The sequence below is a fragment of the Diabrotica virgifera genome, chromosome 6, assembly GCF_917563875.1.
Source record: "Diabrotica virgifera virgifera chromosome 6, PGI_DIABVI_V3a".
Classification (NCBI taxonomy): Eukaryota; Metazoa; Arthropoda; class Insecta; order Coleoptera; family Chrysomelidae; genus Diabrotica; species Diabrotica virgifera.
The window spans coordinates 95,795,746-95,815,620 of record NC_065448.1 but is presented as its reverse complement, the minus strand read 5'-3'; the positions used below and the strand labels follow the sequence as shown (position 1 = coordinate 95,815,620).

General features: G+C 31.6%; 1 protein-coding gene and 1 long non-coding RNA gene across 2 annotated transcripts; both read left to right on the top strand.

Moving 5' to 3' along the window:
* The first annotated feature begins 7,482 nt into the window (after positions 1-7,482).
* LOC126886642 (uncharacterized) lies at positions 7,483-10,541 on the top strand. Its single transcript, XM_050653633.1, has 2 exons — positions 7,483-8,451; positions 8,509-10,541. Exon 2 carries the CDS (start codon positions 8,897-8,899, stop codon positions 9,917-9,919), a length of 1,023 nt encoding a protein of 340 aa, XP_050509590.1. The 5' UTR covers positions 7,483-8,451; positions 8,509-8,896; the 3' UTR covers positions 9,920-10,541.
* Positions 10,542-15,343: 4,802 nt separating this feature from the next.
* On the top strand, positions 15,344-19,370 carry LOC114337461 (uncharacterized). The gene is made up of 3 exons (XR_007698729.1): positions 15,344-17,202; positions 17,838-17,995; positions 18,938-19,370. It is a non-coding gene; the product is annotated as an uncharacterized LOC114337461 (long non-coding RNA).
* Positions 19,371-19,875: the final 505 nt, after the last annotated feature.

Below are 19,875 nucleotides of genomic sequence, written 5' to 3'. Positions count from 1 at the left end.
TATTGGGTTTCCAAATCGACACAATCTGTACATATATCTCACTAAGGCCTTTGATAGGGTGCATCATGGTTTGTTACAGCAAAAATGATGTTCATTAGGAATCAACGGCAGTGTTCTAAACTGGCTTGTTTCTTATTTTTCTCATCGCTGTTATAGGGTGAAATTAAGAGGTACTACGTCTGATGAATATCTAGCTCTATCCTGTGCTCTGTGCCACAGGGTTCTCACCTCACTTGTGACCTTTACTCCTCATTTTATTTATAAATAATAATGTAGTACAATGTATTTAAGACGGTGAAATTCTAATTTATGCGGATGATATTAAATTGTTTTGAATAATTGAGAAGCTATCTGAGTATGTTCAATTATGCATTAACACGTTTGCAGGACTATTGTTCTTATCACAAATTAAATTTGAATCCCTCTAAATGTAAAGTGATATCTTTTTGCAAAACTTTGCATAAAATTGATTTTTCTTATTGGTTACTCGACACTCGTATACAAAAAGTATCTAGTTATAAAGATCTTGTTGTTATATTTCAGCGTTATTTATATCTCCACTAAAGCACTAAAACAGCTTTGATTTGTTAAGACACTCATCGGATTTTAATAACTTGCAGACATTGAAGTTGCTCTTTAATTCTCTGGTTAGGTCACATCTAGAGTACTGTTCTGTTATTTCGTCACTTTACACTTTGGCTCATACTGAAATACTTAAGAGAATTCAGCGTAAGTTCCTCATGCATTGTTCTTTCAAGCTCTCCATTCCTCATTCTTACACAGGTATGCTTTTGTTAACTGATTACTGTTTGTTTAAACTTTTTAAAAACTTAATGGATTGTCCTGAACTCCCTCAAGAGTTAACGATTTATGTTCCACCTAGATCTCTTAAAGCTCATTCCACTTTTGCTGTACAAGCACACCGAACCAATTATGGATCTGGTATTAGCTTGGTCAGATTGTTTAATAACACTAACAGCTTACTATAGTATTTTCCAGCTAAGAAGACCGCTTTGCAATTAAATGCTGATAACTTTACCAGCGGACCAGATAAGCGGCGATATATTTTACACCATCTGTATGAATAACATTTTATTGCTCTTTTGTATCAATCAGCACTACTCAACAAGTTTTCGTTTATTCGTTTTAATATTGTATTGCAATAGTAGGGAATATAATATATCTGATTAAAACAGTGAATTTATTACATGTTAATTATTTTTAATTTCTTGTGACGTATCTATTGTAGGTTTAGCCAATAAATCAAAGTTATGCGTTTACAAGAGTATTATTACATATTACATATTATTTGAAAAATATAAGGAGTACCATAATGTGTCATAATTATAATCTCCTTTATACAGGTAAAAAATTGTTTAGTATGTATTTCTTAAATCCACACAATCATTGGAAAATGATTCATGGTATTTAAAAGATCTGTTAATGACACTGTTATCGACAAAGTCGATCAATTTCAAACTTTTCATCATATTAGACTTTTGTTTATCGTTAAAAATTAAATGATGGTTGTGAATTGTATTTTTTGTGTTATCTAATATTTTAGCAGAATACATAATCAGCAAAAATCTTATTTAAAACATGGGAACCGTCATTGCAGTGTTTAACTTATGCTTGGTATTATAAGGGCATGTATACATATGCGCTCCACTCGGTGTGCGAGTCGCTCGCGTGCAGCATGTTCGCCAGATTAGCACGTGTTTTCAAGTGGCGCACAAACGGTGTGTTTCAACAAACGCTTTGAAGCCGAGTTGAATATTTCTTGTAATGTGGTGGGCGGAAGGAAATATCAAACTTATTGATGTTCACCGTGGAAAATCTTTATTGTGGGTACCGCGGAAATCGTTATGGTATCGTTGTTTCAAGGTTATATTTAATACAGTGTCTGCAGAAAGTAAAGTCCTAAATGTATTTTATTCAAATTTGGACATAACAGCAACTTAGCAAGTATTTTCCAGTATTTTACTGCATGCAAAACTATTCGTATAATTTTCACTCTACGCAAAATAGAGACCTTAATGGACATTTGATGTCGACAAATAATTTCGAGTTTTCAAAATATTCCGTTCCATTTCTTTTAACACGCCCTGTACATACATATATTCATTTTGTTTGCCTTTGATAGAGTAAAATCTAATATTCTTACTGAATAAAATACAGGAAATTAAATATTTTTTCCGCAAATCGCCAGGAAATTTTGACATTCCTGTCAAAATTTCTTGAAGAAAAAGTCAGGACTTCCTTACTGTAAGGAAATGTCATTTCCTTACTGTAAGGAATAGTATATTGTGCAACAAGTGCAGAAAGGTACTAATTTCTCACGAGTTTGAAAAGTTGCGGTACGAGCGCAAGCGAGTGCCTCAATTCAAACGAGAGAGAAATTACCTTTCTGCACGTGTTTCACACTATACTTTTTCTACAAGCACAGTTTTTCCTAAAAATAAAAATCACAATTTCCAAACGACGATTAATTATAATAGGTACCTATGTGATAAATTTTAAACTGTATTTAATTAATACCTACTAATCAATTTAAATTCCTTATACCTAAATAAATTGCACAGAAATCAGTTAAAAAATTAATGCACTGCCTTAATTTGTTTAAATTTAAACAATTATTACACATTATTGACATTATACTCGTATTTATGCAGTCACGGATTTACACAAAACCTACTTCATTCGACGTCTCTTGCACAGGTTGCTAAATCCTTATTGGTTATTTGATAATTATAAAATGTTTAATAAGAATAAAATTGTAAAATAAAACAGTTGTAACATCCATAATTTAGTTTCTATGCTATAGTTAAATATAATAATTGTCTTATAGGTTATATATTTGTCTAAAGTTTAACCACGTATGTAAACAGAATATAACGTTACTCAGAATGGGGTAGTCCACGGATGTAAACAGAATATAACGTTACTCAGAATGAGGTAGTCAACTGTGCAGAAAAGAACTTTGCGGCACAGAAACGTCACTTTGCGGCACAGAAACGTCACTTTTCTGCACACTAATCTCAAATATCTTATACTGTGAGAAAATATCAAGTTTGCTAACATAAAACCGTGCAGAAAAGTGCACTTTGAATAGTGGTTGTAGAAAAATGATATTTCCGTACAGTTGTTAGTGTTAAATTTATAAGCGTCAAGTTTGACAATTCAACCTCAATACGTTTCCATAGTAACCCAAGTAATTTTATTAGGAATTTCAAAGCACCATTTATTTGGGAATAAAATTATCGCGTTTTTTTTAAATCAATCAATATCTGTCGAATTTTAAACGATTTGCGGAAAAATAGTATGTTTACCTCGTAGGAAAAGCCACATTCCTGGACTCTGTGTTGCTAAGTCTCGGCTTGCGCCTCGACTTAGCAATCTTCACAGTCGTCCAGGAATGTTAAGCTTTTCCTACCCGGTAAACAATGTACTATTACTTTTCAAGCGATCGGAATTAAATATTAACGCCCCACTGTTTGAGACACACTGATCATCTCTTAATTGTAAAGCGGTCTTCTTAGCTGAAAAATACTTTAGCGAGGTGTAATGTTGATATTTTTAAATCATCCTTATATCAAGTAAGGTTAGCAGTTAGGAGGGTATAATGTCCTTAGGTATGATTGTTTGTGTAATTTGTATTGGTATTATATTTGTATTGATAATTTGTATTTTTTGTTCTCTTTATTGTAATTGGTATTTTAATGTATTGTTTTCTTTTTTTGTAAATGGTTGTAACCATTGATAAATAAATAAAAATAAAATAATTTTAAACACATTTGCGAGTACATACTGGTGAAAAACCTTACAAGTGTGCAATTTGTTTTAAGTAGGAGTGTTAAGGAGAGTAAAGACATTTGTGAAATGGACACTGAAGAAAGACCGTATAAATGTGAATTTTGTTTTAAAACGGTTTAAACCCACATAACAATGATTCGCATCATGTTCTAAGCATATCCTACCAACATTCGTCGAAGTATATCCTTTTTAGTAGGTATATGCGTAGTACAAGCATAGCATGTACCATAAAAAACATTCTAAATTTCATGTTCTTTGCATGTGCTTCAAAGAATATTCTTGCACCGAATATACTAAGCACATTCGTGTACGTAGTATCTCGGAATGTTCGTAAAAGTTTATTCTTAGAATATACCTTAATCGAATATTCTTAGTATATACCAGTGTCGGTTTCTCCATAAGTGCACATGTGCACGTGAACCCCCAAAATTATTTTCACACCAACATTCATATATATATTTATCATTCTGTAAATAACATTTTAATCTAACTATACAGTAATAGAAATTCGAAATAACAGATCCAAGGAGTTTATAAGTATCTAATAGGTAACATTTAATTATTTTTATTCTATTTCAAAGGAGAAAGTTCACGGATGCGAGGCCTTAGACAGAACCCCGCGTTCACCGCTCTCACAGTGGTTCCTATACCAATGACTTTTCATGCGACAAAATACAACTCACCACCCACCCCGCTACCCGCTATAGCCCACAAGTTTAGATGGCCACAGGATCACAAGTTGGATGTGATCTTATGGCATGATCTTTGGTGTTTTCAACGTGCACGGCACACGTATGTTTAAATTTTGCTTTCATGAAGTTCGAATTTCGGAACTATATTAAGAATGGAAGGATTTGTGGACGTAAATGTTAGCGTGGAATATTTAAAATCAATTAAATTTTCTTCATTATATTTAGAAGAAAAATTAAAAATGCCTAAACCATATTTGTTAATTAAGAATGTACCAAAGTGCAAACGTCGGGATTATAAATGATTATTTAAAATGGAGATTTGTATAAAAACTTAAAAATTGTGTAGGTGTGAAGCACATATTTGGAGAAGAGGAAGCATAATGAATAAAATAGAAGATACGATTATCCAGTTGGAATTCCAGATTGGAATTCTCCAATTATGTACTTGTTACGATGCCAGTGACAACTGCAGAAACAGAACGATGTCTCTCTGCATTGAAACGTATCAAAACTTTCCTTAGAATAGCTATGGGCCAGGATCTATTAACTGCACTCGCAATGTTTTCAATAAAAAAAATGATTCAAGAAATTCCAAATTTTACTGAATTTGTTTGTGAATAATTTATCTAAAAAATAACAGGCGACTGACTTTCGTTACAAAACTTGCTTGTAACATTTAAACACTAAATTATAATTTTAAATCAATAAAATACATTATTTATTGTAATTTTTAATAAGGTCCTTTGATTTTTACAATTTGAAGACACTCAAAAACCTTTACCTACGGAAATAGGGTCTCAAGGTTTTTTTATATGTTAACATTATGTGTGCACCCCCAATATTTTACACCAGGCGCCGCCACTTGTATATACAAAAGTATATGCTTAACACATAATTGTATATACTTTTAAAATATCTTAAAAAGAATATACTGTATGTACCTATAGGAAGAAGAATAATGTTACCCTATAGGTTATCAACTTCGTTAAGAATAATTAAGTTTAGGTATTTTGGTAGGTACTACTGAACTATCTAATTCATTTTTTAAACCGTTTTAATTGTGTGGTAAAAAAGTTTAAAACTTAATTGTGTGGTTTCGTTTTCAACTGAAATGAATATACCATGAGTATTTTTACGTATAATTTTATTTTTAACTACATTACTACATTCAGGTAAAGGTCCACAACCAAACAACGTGAAACGGGAATCCGGATTCCGGAAACGGCCATTCATTGTCATTCTGACCCTTGCATTGCATTATTATACCTGCACAGCGGAAGGGGGTAGGTAACAAATAACAAGGGCAAAATATGAAAATAGTTTCCAGTACCGTTACTTATTTGTGTCTACGCTGTTAGGACGAAGCGAAGACGAAGTATTTCTAGCTACAAGGATTAAAACATTTTTAAGAACATACATAAATAACTTTTTTAATCTGTTTGCCGACAGCTTGAAGATAATAAATTCATATTCGTACTTCAATATTTCGTAAATACCTAGTAAGTAAAAGTATGTATATAGATACCTATAAATTTTAGTAATTTACATACATATTATATATATTTGGCTATTATATAATACATAAGCAGCATTTTTATTTTGATGTGCACATAATAACTAAATATATTACTTATATTTTTTATATACCTTACTTACCCATATAATATTTATTAAGACCGCTTTACAGCTTGCAAGAAAACTTGCTGCAATACTCTTGCATGCAAGACTTTCATGCAAGTCAATTGCATGGTCTTTTACAGCTTGCAACCCGGCTTGCATGCAATTTGAAATTTTACCCTTAACCTAACTTATAAACTTTTGTTTTTTTTTAATTACTTTATTGCTGTTTATTTAACTTGGTAAATTTCGAAATGCCAAGACTATCAGAAATAACCAAATATAAAAGGAAAAAGGCGGTAGCAGCAACTTTAAGTATTATTATTACTGCATGCAGCCAGCCTTTTAGTCACTAATTTAGAACACCGAGATCGGAGCTGGTGAGTAAGATCTTAGTTGAACAAGAAGAGGGGTAATAATGTATCTCCAACAGAATTTATCCAAGTAGATGATGAAAATGACTCTAATTTTCTAGGAATGAATGTACATTTTAATAAACCCTTGGGAAAAATTGAACAATTACAAAGAAATCTATATTTCGAAATACTATTTCTGCGAAACACAAATTAATTATTATCCTAAGGTACTTAGCTAGAGGAGAGAGAGCTTCCGTAGCTTAATATACAATTTACAATAATTATAGAATCTCAGAAAGTGCCATTTCATTATTCATTCATTTCCATCGTTGATATATTTCACAAACAGAAAACAGCTGATCGGCATGTATTCGTGAATCCGTGTCGTCAATGACATTTGATATTGTGGAAAAATCAAATTCCCCTAGACTTGCATGAAAACTTGCAGAAAAAATGGCACCAAACCGATTATCGCGCAATTGCAAGAAGTTGCATGCAATAGTCAACTGACGACATACTGCGCATGCCTTTAGGCAACTTTCTTGCGTCTTGCATGTAGAATTGCAAGCTGTAAAGCGCTCTTTATACATATTTTATACTTACTTTTTACGTAATATTGTAGAATGTAATAACTACATTCTCATAAATATGCAATTAGAATATGTAAATATATATTAATAGAACCTAGGATGAGATTGGGTGATGTTGAAAACATATCTGAGAAATATAGCACATCCTTGGAATATTCTTCCCATATACTAAAAATATGTGCGATAGTACATTCTAAGTATATAACTAGAAGGTATATAGCACTTCCTTGGAATATTCTTCCCATATACTAAAAATATGTGTGATAGTAGGGGAGTGCGGGGCACATTTAACAGTGGGGCAGTTTTGACCAATTCAAAATTACCGCCCAAATATTAATACTTTTGACATTCGCCTCTAGACATGATAAATTACGTATCTAACTTCAGTTGGGTTGAATATTACAGCTGTCGAAAGTGCTTCATAGATTTTATGTAAATTCACTCCTAATAGCTGCAAAATATTTTAGTTTCGGTGTTTATTTTTATGCAGGTAAGTTACTCAGTGGTATATTTTTGGTTTAGCCTACTATTTTATTGAAACAATATAATATTTCTTTGTAATATTTGACATAAACAGCCTATAAATAATTCAAGGTTATGCCAGAGAAATGTGATTTTCTGATTTGTGTAGAGGTGGGGCACATTTAACATAAACACGTGGGGCACATTTAACATATGTCAAATCTGCCCCATCCCATTTATGAACGCATTCAATATCAATTTTAAGAGTTTTAGAGTTTATAATTTGCTGATCTTAATTTTTTTTATAGACTTTAAAATGGTACGAACTTACAAAAGAAAGACAAATAGATGTGATATTGACGAGGATGATATTAAAAAGGCTGTTAATGATGTTCGGACAGGAACATATTCGTGTAGGCAAGCGGCTAGTATTTACAATATAAAAAGAACTACATTACTGTATCGTCTAAAGAAGCTTAAATATAGAAGGGGCGAAGCAGGTGATTCAGGAGCTGAAGATGACGATGATAGTCAAAAGTTTTCTTCTAAGTACACCAGTCGACAGGTTTTTACCAACTCCGAAGAATTATTGTTAGTCGAGTATCTGCAAAAATGTTGTAATTTAAATTACGGTTTAAATTATAAACAAGTGCGGTCCTTAGCTTACGAGTACGCCTTAAAAAACAACAAAAAAATGCCAAAGGAATGGGGAAACTAACAAGTTAACAGGACGAGATTGGATTTTAAATTTCATGAAACGACATAAAAACGCACTGTCTTTGCGAAAACCTGAGAACACTAGTCTAGCAAGAATTAAAGGATTTAATAAACAAAGTGTCGTAGAATTTTATGACAACCTGGAAAAAGTTTTAACGGAACACAATTTCGATCCTTCAAGGATTCTTAATGTTGACGAGACAGGTATTATAACCAATTAACTGAATTAAATTGCATGTTTTTAATGTATTATATTTTTAGGTATCAGTACAGTTTTGGATCAACCAAAAGTGATCGCAACGTTGGGACAAAAGCAAGTTGGTCAGGTAGTGTCGGCGGAAAGGGGATCCCTTATAACATTTGTAGGGATCGTTACTGCTTCAGGCAATTCCGTGCCTCCCGTATATATTTTTCCAAGGGTGCGTATGAAGGACAGTTTTATGAGGGGAACCCCAGTAGGTAGCCTGGGTTTATGCAATAAAAGCGGGTAGATAACGGCAGAACTGTTTTTAGATGTCTTGAAACATATAGAAAAATATCTGAATCCACAACCTGAACGTGGTAAGAATATTTTGTTGCTGCTATAGACAACCATCACACCCATGTCACTGTCAGCGCTGTCGAATTTTGTCGTGAAAACAGTATCGTTATGTTATCCTTTCCGCCTCATACGTCCAACAAACTTCAACCCCTAGACGTTGGAGTGTTTGGCGCCTTTAAAACCTCGCTAAAGCGGGCATTAAACAATTGGATGATTAACAATGTTGGCCGAACGGTTTCATTATACGATATTGGGGAGATATCATCAGGTCCTTTCTTGGATGCTTTTACGCCAAAAAATATTTTGGCAAGCTTTCGAAAGCCGGGAATTTTTCCGTTTCATCCAAACGTATGTAAGGATTCAGATTTTCTGAGCGAGGAACCTAAAGAGGATTATTTAAACAAAGATTGCTCTATTGATGAAATTACCCCTCAAACTTCAACCATTAGCGAGGAAGTATTAGATATATCTAATACAAAAACTCCAAAACTAAAATCATTTGAACCACTTGCATCTACATCCAGCATTAGTTCACTTTTGGAAAAAAAGCAAACCATTTCTCCAGCAATCATACGACCAATTCCGACTATGAAAACTGTGCCAAAGTCGACTAAAGGAAGAGAAAAAAGTAAGTCCACGATCTACACAGATTCACCAGAATATAAAAAGATTCTGGAAAAAAATCAAAAGAAGAGAGAAAACGAGGCAAAGAAAAAGGGAGTAAAGCGAGATGTATTTAAGAATAAGAAAAGGGAATTACCTGAATCATCTGATGAGAGCGATGTTGATTCGTTGTTCTCATTGAGATTTGAAAGTTCTCTAGGATTGAATTCAATACCGGAATTAACAGATGATCAACAAATAGAAGTGGGCAATTTTGTATTAGTACAGTTTCCGACAAAAACAACAATTGTTTATTATATAGGAGAGGTTTTAAAAGAGGTAGCTTTTAAAGAATTTAAGATAAAGTTCCTAAGAAGGAAGTTTAACCAAAACAGGTTTTATTATCCAAAGGTTGACGATATTCCTGAAGTCAACCGACAAGACATCATTGCGATTATGCCAGACCCAGTTTTAACAAACAAATACCTCGAACTTGACGTTACTTTAGATAGTTATAACATTAAATAAGTTTTTGATATTTATAGCTTAGAATAAACTTTGATTTCGATCTTATAACATTATGTCAATAGTGCCCCACTGATATGTTAAATCGACACCTGATATGAAAAACATTGTATCTCCACTTACAATGTTTTTCAACTATGGCTTAAATAGCATCTATAAACGATAACCTTCAATTTGGTCTAAGAACTTTTATCCTATCTTATGTAATTATAAAGTTATTTAACAAAATAACCTCATTGTAAGTGCAAATTTTTGATCACTGGGTGGAAAAAACATTGTAACCAATGTTACAATATTAAATTTTTTTATTATTGATGAAAATTTTTTAATAAAACATTGTAACATTGGATACAATGTTTTTCTCGAAACATTTATTGGGTAAGTTTTTATAACTGCATTGTAAGTTGTGATACAAGAAAGCAAGGTAGTGGAATATTACGATGAACAACATTGTAAGTCAATATAGTCAGGAGGTAAATTCTATATTATTAACTGCTGAGCATAGTAAGCATGCCTCAAATCGTAAAAACTCGCATAAAAATACTAGTTTAGAATTTCAAACAAAAATAATAACACCTATATCATTCACTGCTGAACTAACTTCTACTGATGAAACTCAGATAATGTAATGGTCACAGTGGATTGCACGCTCAAGATACATTGACAGTGGAAAATTCTACATGCACCGAAGATACAAGTTCACCATTAGATACGTCTGCTAAGAAAAAACAATACCTCAAGAAGAAAAATCTTGGAAGGAAGAGACAAAGGGATCCTAGTGTTTGGAAAATAAATGTCTTGAAGAAACTGGGGAACTCTGGCCAAGAATATACTGGCAAAACTGGAAAATTATCGAAAATTAGAGAACTGAAACCGGGATGTAACGATAAATGTATCAGAAAATGTAAATCGAAATTATCTGAAAATGATAGACTCAATTTATTTAATAATTTTTGGGCAATGGCTGATCATGACCAACAAAGCGAATATTTATGTAGATATGTTCTCAGACAAGAGATTAAAGTTGCAAAGCTAAAAGAGTCCAGAAGACACTGGACATATGAATATAGTTTGCAGTTGGTAGAACACCGAGTTCAAGTTTGTAAGAAAACATTTTTGGACACTTTTAACATAACAGATATGTGGTTCACTACAATATTCAAAAAAATTGATAGTCATGAAGGCGGAGGCCGTATACCTGGAGATATGCGTGGTCGCCACAAGAAGAGCAAATGCTGTAGACGAAAATATTAAAAATTCGATTCGTGCGCATATTAACTCTGTTCCAGCAAAAGAATCCCATTACATAAGGCAAAGAACAAGTAAGATGTATTTTGATGAGTCTTTAACTTTTCCCAAATTGTATTCACTATATAATGAATGGATGTTAGAGAATCACCCATGCGATAAACCAACCACCAAAAGTCAGTACAGAAACATATTCAATACTGAGTTTAATATAGGGATGGCGGTTTTTGACAAAAAACCGGTTTTCGGTTATACCGGTTTTTTTTGCTTACGGTTTAACCTGGCGGTTATAACCGGCCAAAAAAACCGGTTTTTGGAAAAACCGGTTTTCGGTTTTTTTAATCCAATAGGTTACAAAGTTACATTTACAATTGCAATTTTCCTCTCCTCCCAAAATCAAAAAATTCCCCAACCATTTCAACGTATAAAAAATTTCCCAGACTCTTTGAAATGGGATTTAAAAAAAATAATGTCAACATAAATATTTTACTTAAAAATAAATTGGATAATGCAATATATCTTGTATTTTTACTACTATCAAAAAAAAATTATCATGTATTACTTTTAACACGTTTGTATATTATATATTTCTAGAATAGGTACATTTTAACTCATTTAATACTTCCTGTATGGGTGTATCGTTTTGAAAACGTAGGGAAATTATTGGAGATTCGTATTCGTAATCAGTAATACGATATGCATAGGCAGAGCATTATTTTTGGTAATCAGATAAAATCATTCACCGACTTTCAATGTCAAGAGCTAAGAGTTTAGTGTGAAAAATAGATGATGTTTGGCTTGCGTCTAATTCAAACAGACACTTCTTATGTAAATATTATGATTACAAATACCTTTTCAAGGAAATATTAAATAAAACTTAATAACTGATTCTGCTGGCTGATGTGAGATTGCACTTTCAGTTGGCTTCTGTATTTATAAAATAAAATAAAATTTGAATTATGGTTTTGTTTGGAATAGTTACTTGAGAATAATAATTATGATTGGGATCCCAAATAATACCTAACCTAATCCTAATCACCGTAAAAACCTAATAACCGGTTTTTACTTTAAACAGAAAAAACCGGTTATAACCGGGACAAAAAAATAACCGGTAAAACCGGTTATTGCGAAGTAAAAAAACCGGTTTTAGGTTTAAACCGGTAGGTTTTTCCCATCCCTAGTTTAATATCGGTTTTTTTGCACCGAAAAAAGATATGTGTCTTACTTGCAATCTACATAACACTAAAGCAGAGAAAGACCAAATAGAAAAAGAATATGCTTTACATATTGCAAATAAATGTGTTGCACGTGAAGCCAAAAATCGCGATAAAGAGGTTTCTGAGAAAACAGAAACGGTTGTAACTGCCTGCTTTGATTTGCAAAAAATATTAACTACGCACCAATCAGAGGTATCATTGTTTTATTATAAAAGGAAGTTTAACCCTTTCAGTCACACTGTACCTCAAGAGGTACATTTATTATGTATGATTTCAAACATCAATGGGAATTGACTTATATCCAAGAAAATATTTTACAGATCAATTATCATGTCTAATTCGTAGACGCCTGCATTCTGCGCGCGATATTGTTTTTGCTTGACAGTTATAACTTGATTTGAAATTAGTTCGTTTGAGTAACATTTGCAATAGGTTAGGACAGTCTGTTTGTGTATGTTGTTTTTGCTGTTTATTTTCGAGAATAAACGCGGATATATGTTTGATAGGTAAGTAAACACTCTAATTTATCATAGTATGTATTAGTTTCTAAAATGTAGATGATACAAAGTAGTAATCTGGGCACCTCAATTAGATGTACCTTATGAGGTACAAACTGCTTCTAAGGATGTTTTTGTGACAGAACGAATAATATATATTTTCGTGTAAAACATGTTATTTCATGAAATATTTATTTTCAGATATTAGGTACTAATATAGTAAAAAACCACTTACAAATGAGGAATTACCATATTATCTTGAAAATGACGATGATTCAGATAATCCGAATCTTGACGAGGAAGATGATGGATGGGAGGATGATACTCAAATGGAAACTAATGATAAAATAGTTCAATTTTTGAATGAAAGTGCTCGTTCAGATGAATGAGAAGCTAATTCTCAAGATGTAGAGGATGATTTGGAGCAAGAGCCAAACAACGACCAAGAAGTTATAGAAGATGAAGTAAATGGCAGGAATTGTTTTGCTGATTTTCATAATAGATAGACTCTTAAGTAATACTCTAAACAACTACTCTTTTTTTGTATTTTGTTAGATGATAATAATACATTTATTTCTAGTATTAGAATAAATTAAATACTAATTAGTTGATTTTGTTGTTTTTTTGTAACATCCTTAAAGGCAACATGTACCTTGTGAGGTACAAGTGGTAACAAGAAAAACAGATGGAGGGGGAGTATTTTTTTGTTACGTATTGTTTTAGTTACCTCTCTCAAGCATATCTACCAAATTTTATAATTTTTGGATGCCTCTTTCTAGGTGTGTGACTGAAAGGGTTAAAGTGTATAACTTTACTATCTTTGATCTTGGATCTGCGGAAGGCTATTGTTATGCATGGGATGAAACCACAGGTAAAAAGGGGCATAATGAAATAAGTAGTGCGCTATTTGATTTTATTAAGAGAAAAGTTGCTGGTGGAGCATTAGAGTTTAGAGTTTATTCAGATTGTTGTGGAGGACAAAATCGAAATCGAATAATATTTTTAATGTATATTTATGCAGCTAATATCCTGAATATTAATATTACACACACGTTTTTTGAGGTGGGCCACTCTCAATCTGAGGGTAATTCAATGCACGCCCTCATTAAGCGAAGAAAAAAGAACCAAGTTGTTTATGTACCACAACAGTGGTATACACTGATAAGGTGTGCTAAAGTCACAGGAAAACCATACCATTTGAAAGAACTAAGTCAAAATGACATCTTGGACTTTAAATCAATGTTAAAGAAAATGCCGAATTGGGATTTAGATATAGATAAACGCCAAGTTTTCTGGTCGAAAATATAATACATAAAAATATATAAAGAACAACCACATATTATTAGTTTTCAGTACGATCTTATTTCTGATCAATTATCGTTTATAAACTTAGAATGCAAACCAAAATCGAGCAAAAGGGCTACCAAATCCAGGAATAAAAATATACACGATTTATGGGAAGTACAAATTCCTTTAGCATATAATGGGTTACTTCCCATAACCACTTCAAAATAAAAAGATCTTGTTGCTTTGTGCTCTGGTAAAGCTATACCAGAGCAATATTGAAGTTTTTATTTAAATCTTTCCCACTCTCAACAAACGGAATATTCGGATGATGACTCTGAATAAAAGTTTGCAAGGGGTTAATTTTGTTTATTTTTTAATAGACTATAAACTGTTTTATAATTTGTAAATGTTCATTTTGTAATAAATAAATCTAAAAGATATTATTTTATTTACCTACTTCTTGTTAGTATGCACGACGTAAATTCTTAAATACTACTTTTCTGAGCAAAAAAATCACGTTTCAAGTAAAACCAATAAAATAAATTAATTAATCTCTTTATTTGGATATTTACTGATTAGTTACAATTTATATCCACCTAACCAAAGAAATATACTGTGTTGAAATATCATTGTATGAACCACTTACAATGATTTTCACCTAAAATTCTGAAAAAATTTGCTATTGTAACTCGACCTAAATCAGGACCAGTAATGTTGACAACAGTGTGATATGTAAAAGTGAAAAGCTGAGAAAAAGTTATAAAATATGGATTAAGAACATCACAAAAAATGTAAAAGCTGACCCAGTAAAAAAATAAAATGTTTTGGAAATTTCTTTAAAGCGCTCTCCTGTAAACTAAGCAAAAGAGAGTTACAATGCTTTTCATATCAGGTGTCGAAATGTGCCCCATATATGGGGCACATTTGTCTCTTTGTAGTTAAGAAAATAATACTTGTTTATCCAAAAAGTTTGTAAAATAAATAATTATATTTTATATTTTTTAGTCGATTATATCAATGCCTTCAATCCCAGAATTTTTTATTAAAAAAACAATGACGGTATGTTTTTAAAAAATTAATAACAAAAACTATGTCAAATGTGCCCCGCACTCCCGTACATTCTAAGTATATAACTAGAAGGTATATAGCACTTCCTTGGAATATTCCCATATACTAAAAATATGTGCGATAGTACATTCTAAGTATATAAATAGAAGGTTTATAGCACCTTCTTAGAACCTTCTAAAAAGTATGTTCTTGGTATACAAGTGCGGTAGTACATTCTAAGTATATACATAGAACGTTTAAGTACTGTAATGTATATACTCAGTATCTGCTCTGCACATTCGCAATGGTAATTACGCATATTCTCAGTATATACTTTTCTGAAAAGTGTGTTCTATGAATCTACTAAGAACATGAAATTGTTATGTGGGAAGAAACAAGTAACTTGAAAGTTTATTTGAGAATACACACTGAAGAAAAACCATACAAGTGTGAAATTTGTTTAACACAGTTTAATATCGATGGCTTAGTGTGAAAACCTCGTATCTCATTTTTTTTTTTCGAAAATTACATTTTGGTTTTAGTTTGAAAACCGTGTACCTCACGATTTACAACTGTTAGAAAAATTCCATATACACTAGACTATTTTCTACAGCCGAAAAAAGAAACCACGTATATCAATTGCTCTCTTGATTTAGTGTGAATACCACGTATATTTATAACCAAGAATTTGGTACTTAATTTGGAGTGTTTGTTTGAGAGATTCGACTTGCAGAATTGTTTTTTGAACAGCAAAAGGTAGTCCGGCATATAGGAACATTTTATGAACCTTAAATCAAAAGATTTGTATTGTATCGACCTAGTATTTGGAGGTGTGCAATAAGCTATGAAAAACGAAAACCTCGTAAATAATAATAAACACAACCTCATTTGAGATGAAAAACATGTATATCAAGATATACGAGATTATCATAGTTACTTGGGCAAAGGCTCTATATACTGCAAGGATATTTACATGTTTTTCATAGTTAATATTTGTATTTCCAATTTAATAGCAACATTTAACACTTTTAGCTCTGTGCCAGTATCAGATATTTGTCTCAATGTGCTCGAATTAAAAATACGTAACATAATTTTTGTTTTTAGGTTATATTATGCAGAAAATCAGTTTTTTGCCTCTCCTGTAAAATTGTAATGAGATACGAGGTTTTCACACTAAGCCATCGATATTGCAAGTAATTTGAAACAACATACCCTAACAACACACAACATTCCAGGAATGTACTACCAAAGTTCTATCAATATTTGAATGTCCTGGACATTTAGGGAACATTCGGTGAACATCTGCTTAAATTATTCCTGGAATGTTACCATAAGACATTCTGTGAACATACTACCAATGTTCCTATATTTTAAGTTGCGAAATAATACATACGTGTAAGAGATACAACATTACTTATAACATACCAGACAAACTAAGTGACATTTTAGGCCTACAGTGCAATAATATGTCAAATTTAAAGAGTTTCCCAAGATTATAAACATACAAATGTAATAAAAATTATTGTTCGCGAATATTCAATTTGGAATGCGATTTTGTTAATAAAAAAATACTTATAACTTATGCAAAACCCAAGAGAGGCATTTATATTTATTTCTTTTGCGTTCATTTTCAAATTCGCCGTGCATATATTTTTGTGCATGGCGCTTGAGAGGGCATCACGTGACTAAAAACGACCAACCAACGACCTCGCTTCGGCCATCTTGGCATCTTCATCTTGGCGACCTTGCCTTGCCGTGGATTGTTTTTAGTTGTTTGTATTATTTGTGCTTTTTAAGAATATTTTTTTAATTCGGATACTTTTATAATAGCTTTAATAGTATTATTAACATAGTGCATAAAATGGTGTCCTGTTTTTAACGCAGTTGGAGTAGCAGAAACAAATGTAGATAAAAAAATCTGCAGGAATAACGTTTCAATTATGACAGAAGCTCAAAACAAATGACTGTGAATGAAAAGCCCTATTAAAAGGTTAGTATGCAAATATGTAAACGAAAGCATGCCCTGTATTTCAGAAAATAAATTAATACTATTAATACCCTAATAATACTATTCATAAAAAATCTTTTAAGTAACGTAGATATAACAAAGTGAATAAAAGGCATAAATCAGAAGAATTATTATTTTATTTTATAAGTTAATAATTGGTCATATCCATTTATTATTTTAATAATAATTGTGAATAAGCCACAAACTTCGCTTATTCCTAACTAAAATAGTAAATAGAGATAGGTAATAACAAAAGGATTTGTAAAACTAAAATAATTCTTTTTGCGTTTTTGCTAGTGTATGCGTTTATAAATAGGATGGTAGACCACACACTATAATATGCAGTACCAACTAATGAATACACAGAATATTATAGTCGATTTGCTAAACTCAGTCTCAGTACTAATTACTGTAATTTTGGCAAAATTGGCCAAAAACAAAAAAAAATACCTACTAAAATCACTAGCCAGTTGTGTCTGAGTTTGGGGAACCGACTATACTAATAAACAATTTCTAAGCTGTCTTATAATAATTTTGTGAGTTCATTAATCATATTTTTTATTTAAAACTAAAATTTGTTAATAATGCTTAGTAATGCATATATTTTGTATTTTTAGCTTTCCAGAAGATCCTGCGAAGAAGACATGAAGTATAGATCAGATTTGTTAATAGAGGAGTATGTTCAAAACACTTTTTAGAAAAAGATATTGACAGAACTTCACTTTCATCTGTTCGTTTGAGAGACTGTGCTGTTCCAATAGCTTATGTCACACAGGTATATGCATAACCTAATTAATAATACAGTCCGTACAATATAGATACTGTTGTAATTCATTATCTACATCGGAGATCTAAGTTGACATTGTTGCCCAACTACAAAAAATTTTTGAATTCATTTTAAGTCAAATATATCACATAATTATTGCGAAGTAGATTATACAACAAAACAGATTAATATTCAATGTAAATAAATAAAAACATCAGAAATCGAAAACAAGAATTAAGGTATAATCTTATGTTACAGTTATTAAGGTACCAAGGGTATTATAGGGATATACGTTGACCGAAAGCGTTATTATTATAATACCTGTGGTGCCTTCAACGTTTAATGCCCGACTAAATTATTCTTTATATGCGAAAAATTTGAATGAATTTTGAATTGATTAGTTTTTAAATAAGTACATTTACCAGTAACAGTAGTAACGTAATTGTGGTAACCATAGTTTTACTTAGGTTGATATTTGTCAACTTGACAGTATCTAAGTCGTTATTTAAATTTAATGCCCAAGGGCGTTATATCGTACTTAACAGACTTCGAAATGTCATTATTTGTCAAATAATGTACCAGTAGGACATTAAAGTAAATAATAAAAACAATAAATATAATGAATACTAAATACTTATTTGTTTGTGAAAAATCTATTTCTTTGTGGCTTTTTTGTAATTAATTATTCTAATGGGGAAATAAGCCACAATTTACTTGAAAAAATAATTTTATTAAGGTTTCTACTTCCACATCGGATGTCGTTGTCAAAATACAAAATGTTCATTATTATTATTTTATTTATTAAATATTATTTATTATTTATTTAAATATTATTTAATATTTATTTTTTTATTATTATTATTTATGCATATTATTACCTGTAAATAATATTTCTTCTGATTGTTAATTGTAAAGGATAGAAAAATTACCTTTTATTTTATTTTCTTTTAGAATCAGCTGAGAGAAGTGGTCTACAAAAAACCAGAAAGGAAACGGAATATGTGGCTACGAAAAGCAAAAGAAAGGTTTACAAAGCAAATGTGACACATTTTTTTATAATATTTAGGAATGTCAGCAAATTACATTAAAAAATGTATGTAAAGATTTTTTGCAATAAAAATGTTTATATTTATCAAGGATGTATTATTTGGTATGGCCATATATCGTCAGTGATGTGACAGTACCTCCTATCTGTTTTTTTCAAGAGATTTGTAAGATAGACTAAAAACTTGTTTCGGCCACCTCCTGTTTTCATATATTTTTTGACTTGTTTTGCAGTAAATTCAACTATCTATTTACTACAAAAAAAGTCAGAATACGTACGAAACCAGAAAGTGACCTTAAAAAATGTTTTTCGTCTCCTGCAAACCTCATGAAAAAACATATAGGAGGTATTGTCACATTACTGACGATATATTTCAGTGAATGTCTAAAAAATATACTGTGAATGTTCAAAGAACGTTCGTAGACATTCATGGAATGTTCTAACAAGACATTCAGTCTAAAAATATACTGTGAATGTCCAAAGAACATTCATGGAATGTTCCAACAAGACATTCAGTCTAAAAAATAGACTGTGAATGTCCAAAGAACATTCGTAGACATTCATGGAATGTTCCAACAGAACATTCTAAGAATATTTAAAATGCTGACACAGCACTTTCCTGGTACTTTCCAGGGACATTCGTGTGCATTTGGGGACATTCCAGGAATGTTTTCAATGTCCTGTGTGTACATTCTAGGAACATTCATGGAATGTTTTGTGTTATTAGGGTATGAGAGTGCATATATACTGGGGCAAAACCTTACAAGTGTAAAACTTGTTTAACACAGTTTACAACTTCAAGTCATTTGGTAGAACACATTAGAGTGCATACTGGGGAAAAACC

Bases quoted from the DNA above. Each gene is read 5' to 3' on its own strand.
- LOC126886642 (XM_050653633.1), top strand. From the start codon at position 8,897: ATGTTATCCTTTCCGCCTCATACGTCCAACAAACTTCAACCCCTAGAC.